This window comes from Pelodiscus sinensis, chromosome 29 (assembly GCF_049634645.1).
Source record: "Pelodiscus sinensis isolate JC-2024 chromosome 29, ASM4963464v1, whole genome shotgun sequence".
In the NCBI taxonomy this organism is placed as follows: Eukaryota; Metazoa; Chordata; order Testudines; family Trionychidae; genus Pelodiscus; species Pelodiscus sinensis.
This window is the reverse complement of record NC_134739.1, coordinates 1915423-1930180: the sequence shown is the minus strand read 5'-3', so window position 1 is coordinate 1930180 and position 14758 is coordinate 1915423. Positions and strand designations below refer to the sequence as shown.

At 64.6% G+C, this 14758-nt stretch overlaps 1 protein-coding gene across 2 annotated transcripts in view; it reads left to right on the top strand.

The window, feature by feature from the left end:
- The window catches only part of SCN4A (sodium voltage-gated channel alpha subunit 4), a 174108-nt gene that overhangs the window by 146872 nt on the left and 12478 nt on the right, over positions 1-14758 (top strand). For both annotated transcript variants that reach the window (XM_075911769.1, XM_075911768.1), the window contains exons 18-23: positions 1853-2007; positions 3282-3455; positions 4754-4876; positions 7328-7606; positions 10649-10702; positions 11711-11848. In XM_075911769.1, the coding sequence (XP_075767884.1) occupies positions 1853-2007; positions 3282-3455; positions 4754-4876; positions 7328-7606; positions 10649-10702; positions 11711-11848 (923 nt within the window). The remainder of the gene's footprint in view (positions 1-1852; positions 2008-3281; positions 3456-4753; positions 4877-7327; positions 7607-10648; positions 10703-11710; positions 11849-14758) is intronic.

The window sequence follows — 14758 nt, the reverse complement described above, 5'->3', positions numbered from 1 at the left end:
TCCCACGCCAACTCACCCCCCCGATTCCAACCCCCTTGGAATCCCACCCCAACTCACACCCCCCCCCGATCCCAACCCCCCTGGGATCCCACGCCAACCCACACCCCCCCGATCCCAACCCCCCTGGGTTCCCACCCCAACTCACACACACCCCGATTCCAACCCCCCTGGGATCCCACGCTAACGCACACATCCCCCCCTCGATCCCAAACCCCTGGGATCCCACGCCAACTCACACATCCCCCCCTCAATCCCAACCCCCCCTGGGATCCCATCCCAACTCACACGCCCCTCCCCTCAATCCCAACTCCCCCTGGGATCCCGCCCCAACACACCCCCCCGATCCCAACCCCCCTGGGATCCCACCCCAACTCACACCCCCCGATCCCAACCCCCCTGGGATCCCACGCCAACTCACCCCCCCCTCGATCCCAACCCCTCTGGGATCCCACCCCAACTCACACCCCCCGATCCCAACCCCCCTGGGATCCCACGCCAACTCACACCCCCCCTCGATCCCAACCCCCCTGGGATCCCATGCCAACTCACACCCCCCCTCGATCCCAACCCCCCTGGGATCCCACCCCAACTCACACACCCCCCGATCCCAACTCCTCTGGGATCCCACCCCAACTCACACCCCCCCGATCTCAACCCCCCTGGGATCCCACGCCAACTCACCCCCCCTTGATCCTAACCCCCCTGGGATCCCACCCCTACTCACCCCCCCGATCCCAACCCCTCTGGGATCCCACCCCAACTCACCCCCCCCCCCGATCCCAACCCCCCTGGGATCCCACCCCAACTCACACCCCCCCGATCCCAACCCCCTGGGATCCCACGCCAACTCACACATCCCCCCCTTGATCCCAACCCCCCCGGGATCCCACGCCAACTCACACATCCCCCCCTTGATCCCAACCCCCCCGGGATCCCACGCCAACTCACACATCCCCCCCTTGATCCCAACCCCCCCGGGATCCCACGCCAACTCACACATCCCCCCCTTGATCCCAACCCCCCCGGGATCCCACGCCAACTCACACATCCCCCCCTTGATCCCAACCCCCCCGGGATCCCACGCCAACTCACACATCCCCCCCTTGATCCCAACCCCCCCGGGATCCCACGCCAACTCACACATCCCCCCCTTGATCCCAACCCCCCCGGGATCCCACGCCAACTCACACATCCCCCCCTTGATCCCAACCCCCCCGGGATCCCACGCCAACTCACACAGTCCCCTGGATCCTGACTGCCCAGTAATCTCCCAAGACTCACAGCTTCCTGGACCCCAGCCCCCTTAGTGCAGCCCCCCCACCCTAAACGTACATGGCAATTCAGGAGAGCTCTGCACACAGGCTGGGACAGGCCCTTGGCCCTTGGTCCCTGCCCCTCCCCAATGGTCCTGGGGGGGGGGGGGGGGGTGGAGGTGTCACGTGCGTGGCCGGCGGGGGAGAGGGGGAGGGGCTTGTACAGATCGGGGAAGGGTCTGAATATACATGGATGAGGTCAGAGGAAATGGTGGGGAAGGTACAAGGCTGGGCTGGGGACAGACAAAGGGAGAGTGGGGGGGGTGCTGTGGGGGAGATCCAGGGGTCTGGTGCAGGGAAGGGGCTGGGGACTGGTGAAAGAGAGGGGAGAGGTGGGGGGCTGGTGCAGAGCAGGAGTGTGGGGGAAGTGCAGGGAGGGGTGGGGGGCTGGTGCGGAGGAGGGCGGTGCAGGGGGCAGTGGGGCGCTGATGGGGCGTGTGGTTCGGGGCTGTGCCAGAGGAGGTGCTGGGATGAGTTCCTTGGGGTTGCCACGCTGCAGCACAGGGGCTAACAGGTGTCTCTCCGCACCCCTCCCCCAGCCTGCGTGCGACGCTGCCCTTTTCTCTATGTCGACATCACAACCGACAAGGGGAAGATCTGGTGGAACCTTCGGAAAACCTGTTTCCAGATTGTCGAGCACAACTGGTTCGAGACCTTCATCATCTTCATGATCCTCCTGAGCAGCGGAGCCCTGGTAAGTGGCAAGGTTTGGTCCCTGCGGGACTCTGGGATGGCAGGTGCATGCAGGGTATTCGGCAGCGCCAAATGCTCCTTAAAAGGCCGTGAGTTAGATATAAAGCTACAGGATCAGCAGTCAGTGCTTTAGGTACCTGGCCAGGCGAGAGAGGCAGTTTGGGGCTATGGGATGAGCATCATAACTGAGAATGTTTTGGTTTGATCAGCAGCAACATAGTTAATACTGTCAACCAGTAAATCGCCATCGGTAGGTTTCAGAGTTAACGGTCAATGTTGCTGAATGATTCATATTGTTCATGGCATCCACACAATCAGGCAAACTTCATTCCATCTGGTCACGTTTGTAAGGGATCTCGGTAAACCCAAAGGCTCGGCACGTTCTGTTCACATGAACGCTGAGACGGGGTTAATCTGTCACATGATCTAAGGCTGTGGAATTGTGGGGCCCTGTCTTGCCCGGGGGCAGATCCGTGTGGAACCGAGCACGAGAGAGCAGCACGCGAGGAGGATACGACACTTGCAGAACGTACCAAACTCATCCCAGGGACATGCAGATGGGCCGTTCCTCTGGGCCCCCAAAGCTCGCCCCGGCCCCAGGCCCTGCTCTTTGCAAGACGGGCTCAGAGCCGAAATGCAGCTTTTGCAGCCCCCCCACCCCCACCCCGCCCCCCGCTTGGGCGGCCAGCTCGCTGCCTGGGCAGATGCCTCCCCCTTTGTAAGGGAGGTTGCGTCGCGTTTCCCGTCCCTGTGGAAGGGGCTTGGGGCCCCCGTGAGGGTGGCCGCGGGTGACGAGGTTTGCTTCAGAGCGTTAGCCCGGCCGTCTCAGTGCATGGCCGGCGGCGTGAAGCCGGTCAGGCAGGAAGCCCAGATCAGCTTGTTTTGCTCCCTGACTGAAATCTGCCTGCGTGCAGGCCGGCCGGCGGCCTCCCTCCCCACCGCTCTGGGGGCAAGTGGGTCTTAGGCGCCTGCATCCACTTTGCGCCGCTGCCAGGCTCCGAGGGCTCCGACTCTCCGAGGGTGAAGAGCCGGCAGGTGCAAACCAGCAGTGCAATTTTCAAAGGTGCCTCCGGACCTGCCTCCCATTGACGTCACTGGCACCTGTGGGGCCTAAACCCCTGTGAAAATGCGGCCCCGCGTGCCTGTCACTTGGGGGCCTGGGAGCAAGGCTCCTCAGCCACTGACGAGCTTTGGGGAGTGGCCCGTGGCCAGGCTCTGGCCCTGCAAAGCAGCCACGGGGACAGGCCCTGTCTCACCTGGCTCCGCGCCCCCCAGGCTTTCGAAGACATCTACATCGAGCAGCGGAAGGTGATCCGCACCATGCTGGAGTACGCCGACAAGGTCTTCTCCTACGTCTTCGTCCTCGAGATGCTGCTCAAGTGGGTGGCCTACGGCTTCAAGGTGTATTTCACCAACGCCTGGTGCTGGCTGGATTTCCTCATCGTGGACGTAAGTCGCCTCTCGGCCCATGGCGCAGGAAAGAGCCTCTCTGCGGAGCGCGCTCTGCACCGCCACCGGCAGGCGTCTGGGCAGCGGCGAAGGGGCAGGGGCAGCACAGAACAGATGGGCCGAGGGCCGGGTGGGGCTGCAGACGCAGGAGCTCTGTTCCGCGCACGCTGGGGGGAGGGGCCGGGGGGCAGGCCACGGTGCTCCCAGTGCTCCGGTGGAGCCGGGGCGCATGTCCAGGGCGCAGTGGCTAAGATCGACCCTCAGAAGAAACTGGCCCATGGCCTGTCTGCGCTCCAGCTAAGACTCGGGCAGGCTGGGTGATTCCGTGCCTCGGTTTCCCCTCCCTTTGTCTTGTGTATTTCGCCTGTGTGCTCCATGGAGCCAGGACTGGCTCGTGGGCAGTGTGACAGGAAATGGGGTCCCCAGAGATGCTGCTGGGGGAGGGCTCTGCCAGGGGCCAGGAGCTCGGGCGGAAAGAAACCCTCCCGCAGGAGGAGGAACAGGCTCCAGGGGAGGGGAGAGGCATGAAGCCTCCACCCACTTCTCAGAGAGGGGCTGCAGGGACCCGCCACCTGAGCCCTTCGGGAGCAGGGAGCACGGTGCCAGGGCCAAGCGGGGCCGCCTTCGGGCGGGGAGCACGTTCACTCTGCCAGCGGCAGCTCCAGCCACAGCCTGGGCCGGGGAGCATCCACACGGCTCCTTGGCAGGGCAGAGCCAGACCCAGGCTGTCAGCCCAGCCGTGTCAATCGCCCCCGAGGGCCCGGCCCACGGTGCAAAGAAACGGGGTCCCCTGAGGCCCAGAACCAGCTGGCTGAGCTGAGCACCAACCCCCGTGGGAAATGCCCTTTGGGGACAGGGAGTGAGGGGCAAGGGATGGGGGCTAAGGGCAGGGGGTGAGGGGCAGGGAGCAAGGGGTGAGGGGAAGGGGGCAAGGAGAAGGGGGTAGGGACAGGGAGTGAGGGGTGAGGGGAAGGGGGCAAGGCACGGGGGTGAGGGACAGGAGGTGAGAGGCAGGGGGCGAGGGGCAGAGAGTGAGGGGTGAGGGGCAGGGAGTGAGGAGCGAGGGGCGGGGGTGAGGAGCGGGGGACAAGGGGCGGAGGATGAGGGGCAGGGGTGAGGAGCGAGGGGCAGGGGCGTGAGGAGTGGGGGACGAGGGACGGGGGCGGGGAGCGAGGGGGAGGGGACGACGGGCAGAGGGCAAGTGGCAGGCTCTAGCAGGGAACAGGGCCCGTTGCCATCTCCTCTGGAGCTGCCTGGCCCCTCGGTGGCACCGCTAAGGGCCTGGGCTTTCTCCCCAGGTTTCCATTATCAGCCTGACAGCGAACTGGCTGGGCTATTCCGAACTGGGCGCCATCAAGTCGCTGCGGACGCTCAGGGCGCTGCGGCCCCTACGGGCTCTCTCCAGATTCGAAGGCATGAGGGTAGGTGCTCGGCCAGGCGTCCGGGCTTCATGGCCATCGACCCAGGGAGACCCAGAGCCGCCAGCGTCCAGGCCCGGGGCGCTGGCCCCAGCTCTGCCCCGCGCTGGCCGGCCTGGCCTGGCCTCCGATGCCCCAGCTCTGCCCCATGCTGGCCGGCCTGGCCTCCGATGCCCCAGCTCTGCCCCGCGCTGGCCGGCCTGGCCTCCGACGCCCCAGCTCTGCCCCGCGCTGGCCAGCCTGGCCTCCGACGCCCCAGCTCTGCCCCGCGCTGGCCGGCCTGGCCTCCGACGCCCCAGCTCTGCCCCGCGCTGGCCGGCCTGGCCTCCGACGCCCCAGCTCTGCCCCACGCTGGCCGGTCTGGCCTCCGGCGCCCCAGTGAAGAACTTAGCGCCTCCTGCCCTGGCACCACGTGGCCCAAGCTCTGCTCGGCCCCAGGCGGCTGACCCCTGGCGCTGCTCGGGAAAGCCCAGAACCCTCCCTTGATTCCGGGGCCAGGCTTTCCCGAGAACATCAGCTCCCCAGAGACTCACGGGGGGCAGGCGTACCTGGATCGCAGTTTATGGGGCAGCCATGGGGGGAGGTGAGCGCCCATGGGATACGGGGGGCAGGGCTCACAGGTCCTGCCCACATTCGGCTTGTCAGTCTCCAGCACAGCAGCCTCTTCTTGGGGAGCCCCCTCCAGTACAGCGGCAGTAAGACAGGCCTCTCTTGGGGGGCCCACTCTCCCCTGGGGGGCTGCCCCTCCACCTCTGGGTCAGCGCCTCTCAGGGCCTCCAGCCACCTGCCTCTGCCGTGAGCCCCCTCGTGGAGTCCCCGTCCTCTGGACTAGGGGTGTTATCGACTAGTCTGATAAGCATTTGCATATCGCATAGTCTTTTGACTGGTCGATTGCCCCCGCCCCCGCCCCCGCCCCCGCTGCCTCTGTGAGATAGAAATGAGACAGAGGCTGCAAAGGGTGGGGAGAAGGGACCCTCCCAGTGCCAAGGCGGCATTTCAAAGGGGCAGTGGAGCCCGGGGTCAGCTGGGGACTCTGAATCCCCCATGACCCTGGGCTCCACGGCTTTGAAATGCACGAGAGCTCCAGCTGGAGACTCTTGGCATTTCGCAGCCGGCGGCCTCCCCCAGCGGGGCTCTTGCCCATTTCCAGGGAGGAAGGGGAAGAGCCTGTGGACTAGTCAGTGAGCCCCATTTCAACACCCTCTGGACCCCCGGCGCCTCCTCTGCCGGAGGGAATAGTGCGGGGGGGGAGGGCCTCCACCGGCCGCATCTGGCCAAGCGGGTGGATCCAGCCCGTGGCGGCCCTGCCGTTCCCCCACCCCCAGTCCAATCAGGGCCGGGGGCGGGAGAGTGGGGCAAGTCTCCTCCCAGCCAGGGGTACCTGGGGAAACGGTCTTGGGGTGGGGCCCCCAGCAAAAAGCGATCGTCCCCCCCGGACTAGCACCCCCCCTTCTCCAGCCCAAAGCGGCTCCCAGCCAGCACTGAACGGGGGGCTTAGTGAGCTCTGAAGGCAGCAAAGGATCCCTCAGGCCTGTCGGCCCCCCCCAGCCCCACACGTCTGAGTCTCCCCTGCAGCTCTGCCTGCTCCCCCTCTGGCCAGATCAGGACCCTCCTCCCCACGTCTCCCAGCAGAGCCTCCAACAGCCCCCGCAACAGCCCCACCCCACCAGTGTCTTCTGTCCAGGTAACAGGGTCACCTGAGCCCCTCTTCTCCCCACCCCCTCCCCGTCCAATGTTCCCCCTCGCTGGGACCAGCTGGATCGGTCACCGAGCTCGCCCCTCTGCTGCCCCTTGACCTCCCTCCAGCCAGACCCGGCCCTGCCCTCCGAGCTGGGGCCGCCGGGAACCGTACGCCAGCTCCAGTTCTGGGCTGTTCCCTGCATCAGCAAACTCCCCCTCCCCTTGTCACATTTAACCGGTAACATCCCAGGGCACTGAGTGCCCCCCCCTCCCCACATGCCGTCCCCCTGAACCCGCAAAACTCCCCACTTCCTCACACGGGGGCAGGGCTCCCTGGGTCACTCCGTGCAGACCCGTCTGCAGCACTAGGGTGGGGGAGGGCAGGTCTCTGGCTAGGCTGGTACCTGGCTGCTCAGGTCAGGAGCCACCTTCCGCTCCTGGCTGCCCCTCTGACACAGGCCCCCCGCCCGTCACAGGGCACTGAGAAGCACTGGGTCGGGGGCCTCAGCGAAGTGGTAGGACAGAAGCCTGGAGACATGAGGAGAGTGGGGAGGGGAGGCTGGGACTGGCCGGGGGGGGCGTGGGGAGGGGAGGCTGGAACCGACCGGGGGGGCGTGGGCAGGGGAGGCTGGGACCAGCCGGGGGGGCGTGGGCAGGGGAGGCTGGGACCAGCCGGGGGGGGCGTGGCTCACCCCTGTGGCAGTTACCTGTCCAATGCATCCCGGAGCCCCACGCTGCTGCCCCCACCTGCCCAGCCCTCTGCCCTGCCCTCAGGTGGTGGTGAATGCCCTGCTGGGCGCCATCCCCTCCATTATGAACGTCCTGCTGGTCTGCTTGATCTTCTGGCTGATCTTCAGCATCATGGGGGTGAACCTGTTTGCGGGGAAGTTCTACCGGTGCATCAACACCACCACCGACGAGCTCTTCCACATCAGCCTGGTGAACAACAAGAGCGACTGCCTGGCCCTGCTGCACACCGGCCAGGTGCGCTGGCTCAACGTCAAGGTCAACTTCGACAACGTGGGCCTGGGCTACCTCTCCCTGCTGCAGGTGGTAAGTGCTGCGCCACTCGGCACCGGCGCCCCCGGCACGGCTCCGTTCCCCAGCCTGGCACTTCGAGTGCGGCGATGGGGCCGCTAGCAGAACAAACTCTGTACGAACCCGTCTCTGTAACTCCCAGAGACAAACGTGTCTCGTCTCAGTTTCTCTGAGATCTAAAAAAAAATGGAATTCGCTGCCACCACGCAAGTGAAATAATAGACAGACAGACAGACAGACAGACACAGTAGCGTCCCGATTATCCGACCTAAACGGGACCAACAGGCGGTCGGATTAACGAAAATGTCGGCTAATACGGAAATGGCCCGGGATGTGAACAAATTCTTCGCTGTATTGTGAGGGGAGTCCAGACCGCTTCAGCCAGCCCTCCCCTTAATTGCCCCCCAGCTGTGCCCTGCGAGCAACCCAGGGGCTCCCACCTCGCTGAGGGCTGCCAGTGCGCTGTGCCCCGAACAGCTTGGAGACAAAGCTGCCCACAACAGCCGTGGCTCGGCCCCTTCCCCGCCTCCCGGCAGCAGCGCCAGCTCACGCCCCTCAGCCCCACACGTGCCCGCGGCTGGATCTCACGCACCGGTGCCCCCTGCTCGCTGGAGTCAGGGCTCAGTTTGAAAGGGCCGCTGCTGCCCGGCCTAGTCCCCGCCGCACAGAGGGAGGAGCAGGAACAGGAAGCGGTGGCCGGGTGGCCCCGGAACAAGGCTGCACCAATCCGCGGGCAGGGCCGGGGCTGCTTGTGTCACCCCCAAGCAAGCATCGCTAGCACGGCTGGGGCGGGCGTGGCCTGGCTGCGGGAGCCCCTGGAGAGCGGCTCTGGCCGAGCACAGAGCAGCCTACATGGCTTCCCTTGTGTCACCCCCGTTGCACCCCTTCCTGCAACCACTGCCCCCAAGAGGCCTCGTGTCAAAAGAAGGCCCCCAACTCCCCCCAGCACTCATCACCATGACAGGCAATGGAGTGGCCCGGCCACATGGGCTGGGACCAGGGCGCACTGACAGACAAAGCAGCAGTGGTATGGCTGTCGGTTAAAGTGGAAGGTTGGATAAGCAAAGGTCGGATAATCGGGACTCTACTGTAGATAGATAGGGTGGATGGGGATGGATGGACAGACAGACAGATAAATAAAACAAATCCTTTTCCAGGGAAGAGATCACTTGGGAATCCCCTCGCTAAGGCAAAGCTTTCCCCCCTTCCCCAACCTCCGTTTTGCTTGGAGTTGGGAAAACAAACAAAGGGAACCCGCAGAGAACAATGGGGCTCTGCTCCTCTTGGGTAACTTTGGCATGTAGGCTTAAGGATGACACAAAAATCAACCAATACCAGTTAATCAAAACAAAAAAAGAAAATACTTTTATTATCAAAACAAAACTACTGTTGCAAGCATAGTAAATGACTGGGTGTTAAAAGCCATGGAGTGAAATAGACTCAGGAAGTCCTCTGTAATCCTTAGTTACAAAAGAAAAAAACAATTAACCAGCTCAGACATGATTTCCAAACCCCCAAACAAGGAAAACAATAAAACCTGATGGACTAGCTAAACATTTCCCTACTTACACATTTCAAGGAGTCCATTCCTGGGAGAGCCTGACTCCCTTGTTACCTGGGCTAAAAATTGCTCTCATCTCAAACAACAGAAAAGAGGGGGGAAACCCGCTCTCAGTTTGAAATTCCTATTTGCATTTCATTGGCCGAATGCCCGAAGCCCCCTCCCTCAGATGCATTTCCAGAGTTGCTTAACCCTTTCCTCACTCTTCAGGTAAGTCAGACTCTTCTTAGCAGCTCCTATTCATGACAGCCACCTTGCAATCTCTCGGCACAAGGCTGCTGGGCTTCGTTGTGCCATTATCTATTTTGACCAAGAGCAGGGCTCCCCTGGGCCAATGCAGAGTGAGCAACAGCCCCTGCCCCAAAGAGCTTCCAGGAAAAATAGATAGGGCCAAAGGATTAGCTCCATTTTACAGAAGGGAGGGGTAAACTGAGGCATGGGGCTTGTTTTTAAATAAAGTCTGATAGCTCAGTGATGGGGTGAGGGGCAGAGATAAACACGTGCACCACATGGCCCAGTGCAGGGGGTAAATACCATCCCCGCCTACTCGTGGGACTCGTTCCACGGAGCTCACACAGGCCCTTTGTGTGAGCGAGGCAAACGGGTGGAGCTGAAGCGAGGTCCAAATGCCACCCGTGGCTGGCCCTGGGGACCGTGCCCTGCATGCCGGGAATGGGTGGGTACCACGGCGTCTCAGGGCAGCCCCAGCAGACACAGATCCAGCCTTCGGCTGCGTCTGCAGCGGGGGCGCTCTGGCTCATGCGGGTAAGGAGACCAAACCACAAACCCCGCAGGCACTGCAGAGCGTATGGTCCGGCCCCTGGGATCCGGCCTTCCAGGTTAATGGCTCCCAGCGCTGCCCGTGTTGGTTGGCTCTATTCCCGGAGATTTCCTCCATGACATCCTCGTTAATTAAAGATTAATCTAATTCCCGGAGACTCCAGGCCAGGCTGGCAGCCTTAGTGGCTCCCCGACGGTCAGCTAGGTCCCTGCTGAACCAATGCTGCCTGGACGCCCCCCGGGAAGCCGATGGGTCAGCGCGACGTCTGGGCACCAGTGCTGGAGCTAGGGATGCTCTAGCTGCCCCCAGCCTGCCCGCCGTGGGACACTGCCACTGCCCTGCTTCCCCGGCCGGCCCAAAGCACCATCTCTGGGCACTGCCCCCCCCCCCCCCGAGTGCAGTTGGGGGGCGTGGCTGTGTCAGGCAAGGCTGTTGGGGATTCTCCGGCGGGAGGTTTTGTGCAAAGGCCGATTGGGAGAACCGCTCCCTGGGATGCTCCCGGGGCTGGGGGGATGTGGCCCAGCGGGCAAGGCTGCCCCAGCCCCCTGGGGGCCTGTGGTTGGTGCCCTGTCCAGGGACCCGGTGCTTCAGGGTTACCCGCGGCTCTGCCCGACTCAGGGCAGGAATCAGCCTGGTTGCTCCACAGCGCTGGGCGCCCCATGCTGAGCTCCCTGCGGCCAGAGGCGCTTGGCCTGACTCTGTGCTGTCCTGGCAGGCCACCTTCAAAGGCTGGATGGACATCATGTACGCAGCCGTGGACTCCCGCGAGGTGAGGCTGCTGCTCCCTCCCCGACACGCCCAGCTCCGCGGGCCACGCGGGACCCGGATCCCGGCCCTGCCCGGTCAGCAGGGCCCTGGGGCCGGCGCTTGTCAGTGTTCTGCCCCTGGCACTGGCAGGCCCCGCTCACGCCCAGCTGGGTAGGGGAGGAGGAGCCGGGGAGGGAGGGTGCAGCTCCCACCCTGTCCCCTAGCTGAGCAGCGCCCCAAGGGACCCGGACCCAGCCTGATGGTCCATTGATCATTCACTCCCCCTCTGCCTGCCAGCAACCAGCCCCCAAGTGCTGCCACCTGACCCCAGACTGCCAGCTCTCCCCTTTTCCAGGGGCAAAGCTTTATCCCCCCCCCCCCCCGTGCCCGCCTCGCCCGTCCAGGAGCTGCCCTTGCTAGTCCCAATCCTTGGGGGCAGTGTCCACAGTCCCTCCCCACTGCCCAGGCCCTGGGAAACATCCCCAGCTGGGGCAGACTGGCGTTCGGCAGCCCGGAGCTTTCCAGGGCCTCTCCTGGCAGGCGGAGGGGCCAGGTGTCCCCACAGCGGCCCAGACACCCTGGGCAGCTCTTACCACATCCAGCTCTGGCTCCAGCTTCCAGCCTGGCCGGGGCGGGGTCTTGGGGGAAGAGGAGGAGCAGGGGGTGGGGCCTTGGGGGAAGAGGAGGAGCAGGGGGTGGGGTCTTGGGGGAAGAGGAGGAGCAGGGGGTGGGGCCTTGGGGGAAGAGGAGGAGCAGGGGGTGGGGCCTTGGGGGAAAAGGAGGAGCAGGGGGCAGGGCCTCAGGAAATAAAAGGAGCAGGGGGTGGAGCCTCAGGGGAGGAGGAGGAGCAGGGGGCGGGACCTGCTCTTAGTTCTCTGAGAAGGAGCGGGGCTTGAAGGCAGCTGAGCACCTGGTGGCCGGGCTGGAGGGGTGTCGGCATTGGCAGCCCCTGCAGAGCAGCAGTGCCCCGCACCAGGGAAGGGGGAGGGGGCTGCGCCCTGCACTCACGCGGCCCCTCCTGCCTCCACAGATCGAAGAGCAGCCGCTGTATGAGACCAACCTCTACATGTACATCTACTTCGTCATCTTCATCATCTTCGGCGCCTTCTTCACCCTCAACCTCTTCATCGGTGTCATCATCGACAACTTCAACCAGCAAAAGAAAAAGATAAGTACCTCCCGGCCGCCCGGCCATCCCCGCCCCAAGATCTGGCAGGGCCCGTGGGATCCGCCCAGTGATCCCCACCCCAAGATTCAGCCCGGCCCGTGGGATCCGCCCAGTGATCCCCACCCCGAGATCCAGCCCGGCCCGTGGGATCCGCCCAGTGATCCCCTCCCCGAGATCTGGCAGGGCCCGTGGGATCCGCCCAGTGATCCCCACCCCAAGATCCAGCCCGGCCCGTGGGATCCGCCCAGTGATCCCCACCCCGAGATCTGGCAGGGCCCGTGGGATCCGCCCAGTGATCCCCACCCCGAGATCCAGCCCGGCCCGTGGGATCCGCCCAGTGATCCCCACCCCAAGATCCAGCCCGGCCCGTGGGATCCGCCCAGTGATCCCCACCCCGAGATCCAGCCCGGCCCGTGGGATCCGCCCAGTGATCCCCACCCCGAGATCCGGCAGGGCCCGTGGGATCCGCCCAGTGATCCCCACCCCAAGATCCAGCCCGGCCCATGGGATCCGCCCAGTGATCCCCTCCCCGAGATCCGGCAGGGCCCGTGGGATCCACCCAGTGATCCCCACACCGAGATCCGGCAGGGCCCGTGGGATCCGCCAGGTGCTGCCCCCGCCCCGAGATCCGGCAGGGCCCGTGGGATCCGCCGAGTGATCCCCACCCTGAGATCCGGCCCGGCCCGTGGGATCCGCCCAGTGATCCCCACCCTGAGATCCGGCAGGGCCGGTGGGATCTGCCCAGTGATCCCCACCCTGAGATCCGGCCCGGCCCGTGGGATCCGCCCAGTGATCCCCACCCCAAGATCCGGCAGGGCCCATGGGATCCGCCAGGTGCTGCCCCCGCCCCGGGACAGGCCAGACGCAGGCACAGTCCCTGCCATGCCGGCCCCCAGGGGTTGCTGCGGGAGCTCCCTGCCGGAACCTGGCTTTGTGCCCAGGGCCTGGTGCGGAAAGGGGGCTGAAGAGGACTCCCAGAAGGGGGGCTCTTTTCTGCTGGTTCTTGATCACAGAAGTATCTGCACTGCCGGGGGTCGCCGTGCCCTGCTCGGGGCAGGGGGCAGAGCAGCCGGGACCGGGTGCCTCATGGGGTGTGAGGATGGTGCCATGATCCCTGGATCTCCTGCACTCCAGCTGGGCTTAGAGTGAACCCCACATTGCAGAGGTGGGACCCACCAGCAGCCCCTGCCTCTGCCTCTGCCCCTCCCCTTGGGGAAACTGGGAGGGGGGCTGTTCTTCCCGTTTGGACAGAGGGAGCAGGGTGCGGCTGGACAGTGGTGGCGAGTCTGTCGGGAAGGAGGGGTGGCTGGCGGGCCATGGCACTGAGCCCTGGCCAGGCGGAAAAGACCCAGAGGATTATGGAGAACCCCAAAGGCCTGGGAAGCAGCAGGGCAGCTGGGATGTGGGCGGCAGGGGGCCCGGCTGGTGGGACATGAGCAGGGAGCTCTGGCCAACACATGGCTGCAGCCTGCGCAGGCGGAGTGAAGAAAGGGCAGAAACGGGTGGGGGGGAGGGGCCGCTGCCCGCACAGCAAGGCCTGGCCACTCTAGCTCGGTCAGCATTCGACAGCACGTCGCCCCGCTGTGCCAGTGTCCGCACGACTGTGCACGTCGCCCTGGCTGTGCCAGTGTCCGCACGACTGGGCACGTCACCCTGGCTGTGTCAGTGTCCGCACGACTGTGCACGTCACCCCTGCTGTGTCAGTGTCCGCACGACTGGGCACGTCACCCTGGCTGTGCCAGTGTCCTCACGACTGGGCACGTCACCCTGGCTGTGTCAGTGTCCGCACGACTGTGCACGTCACCCCTGCTGTGTCAGTGTCCGCACGACTGGGCACGTCACCCTGGCTGTGTCAGTGTCCTCACGACTGGGCACGTCACCCTGGCTGTGTCAGTGTCCGCACGACTGGGCACGTCACCCTGGCTGTGTCAGTGTCCGCACGACTGGGCACGTCACTGTGCCAGTGTCCGCACGACTGGGCACGTCACCCTGGCTGTGCCAGTGTCCGCACGACTGTGCACGTCACCCTGGCTGTGCCAGTGTCCGCACGACTGGGCACGTCACCCTGGCTGTGTCAGTGTCCGCACGACTGGGCACGTCACCCTGGCTGTGCCAGTGTCCGCACGACTGGGCACGTCACCCTGGCTGTGCCAGTGTCCGCACGACTGGGCACGTCACCCTGGCTGTGTCAGTGTCCGCACGACTGTGCACGTCACCCCTGCTGTGTCAGTGTCCGCACGACTGGGCACGTCACCCTGGCTGTGTCAGTGTCCGCACGACTGGGCACGTCGCCCTGGCTGTGTCAGTGTCCTCACGACTGGGCACGTCGCCCTGGCTGTGTCAGTGTCCGCACGACTGGGCACGTCGCCCTGGCTGTGTCAGTGTCCGCACGACTGTGCACGTCACCCTGGCTGTGCCAGTGTCCTCACGACTGTGCATGTCACCCTGACTGTGTCAGTGTCCGCACGACTGGGCACGTCACCCTGGCTGTGTCAGTGTCCTCACGACTGGGCACGTCACCCTGGCTGTGTCAGTGTCCGCATGACTGTGCACGTCACTGTGTCAGTGTCCGTGTGACGGCGCGTTGGGGGTCCCCCGTCTCCTGCACCCCGAAATGGCACAAACAGACTGCACCAGCCGGTGGAATAGAGGAAGTTTATTGCCTCTCCAGGATACAGCACAGCACAGACGTACTCTGGTCACAGAGCTGGGCTAGGATGCCTCAGGCCCCCTTGAGATAGGGGAGACTGGGCCCCTAAACTCCAGCCCCTTTCCCTAGGCTGTCTCCTCCATGCTCTCCGACAGCCACTCTAACCTTCTTCCAGCCCTGCCCCCCAGCCAGGGCAGCATCCACCTTCCTTTGTTCCTCTCCATGGGGGGGTGTCTGGCCATACTCGTTTGCATAGTGAC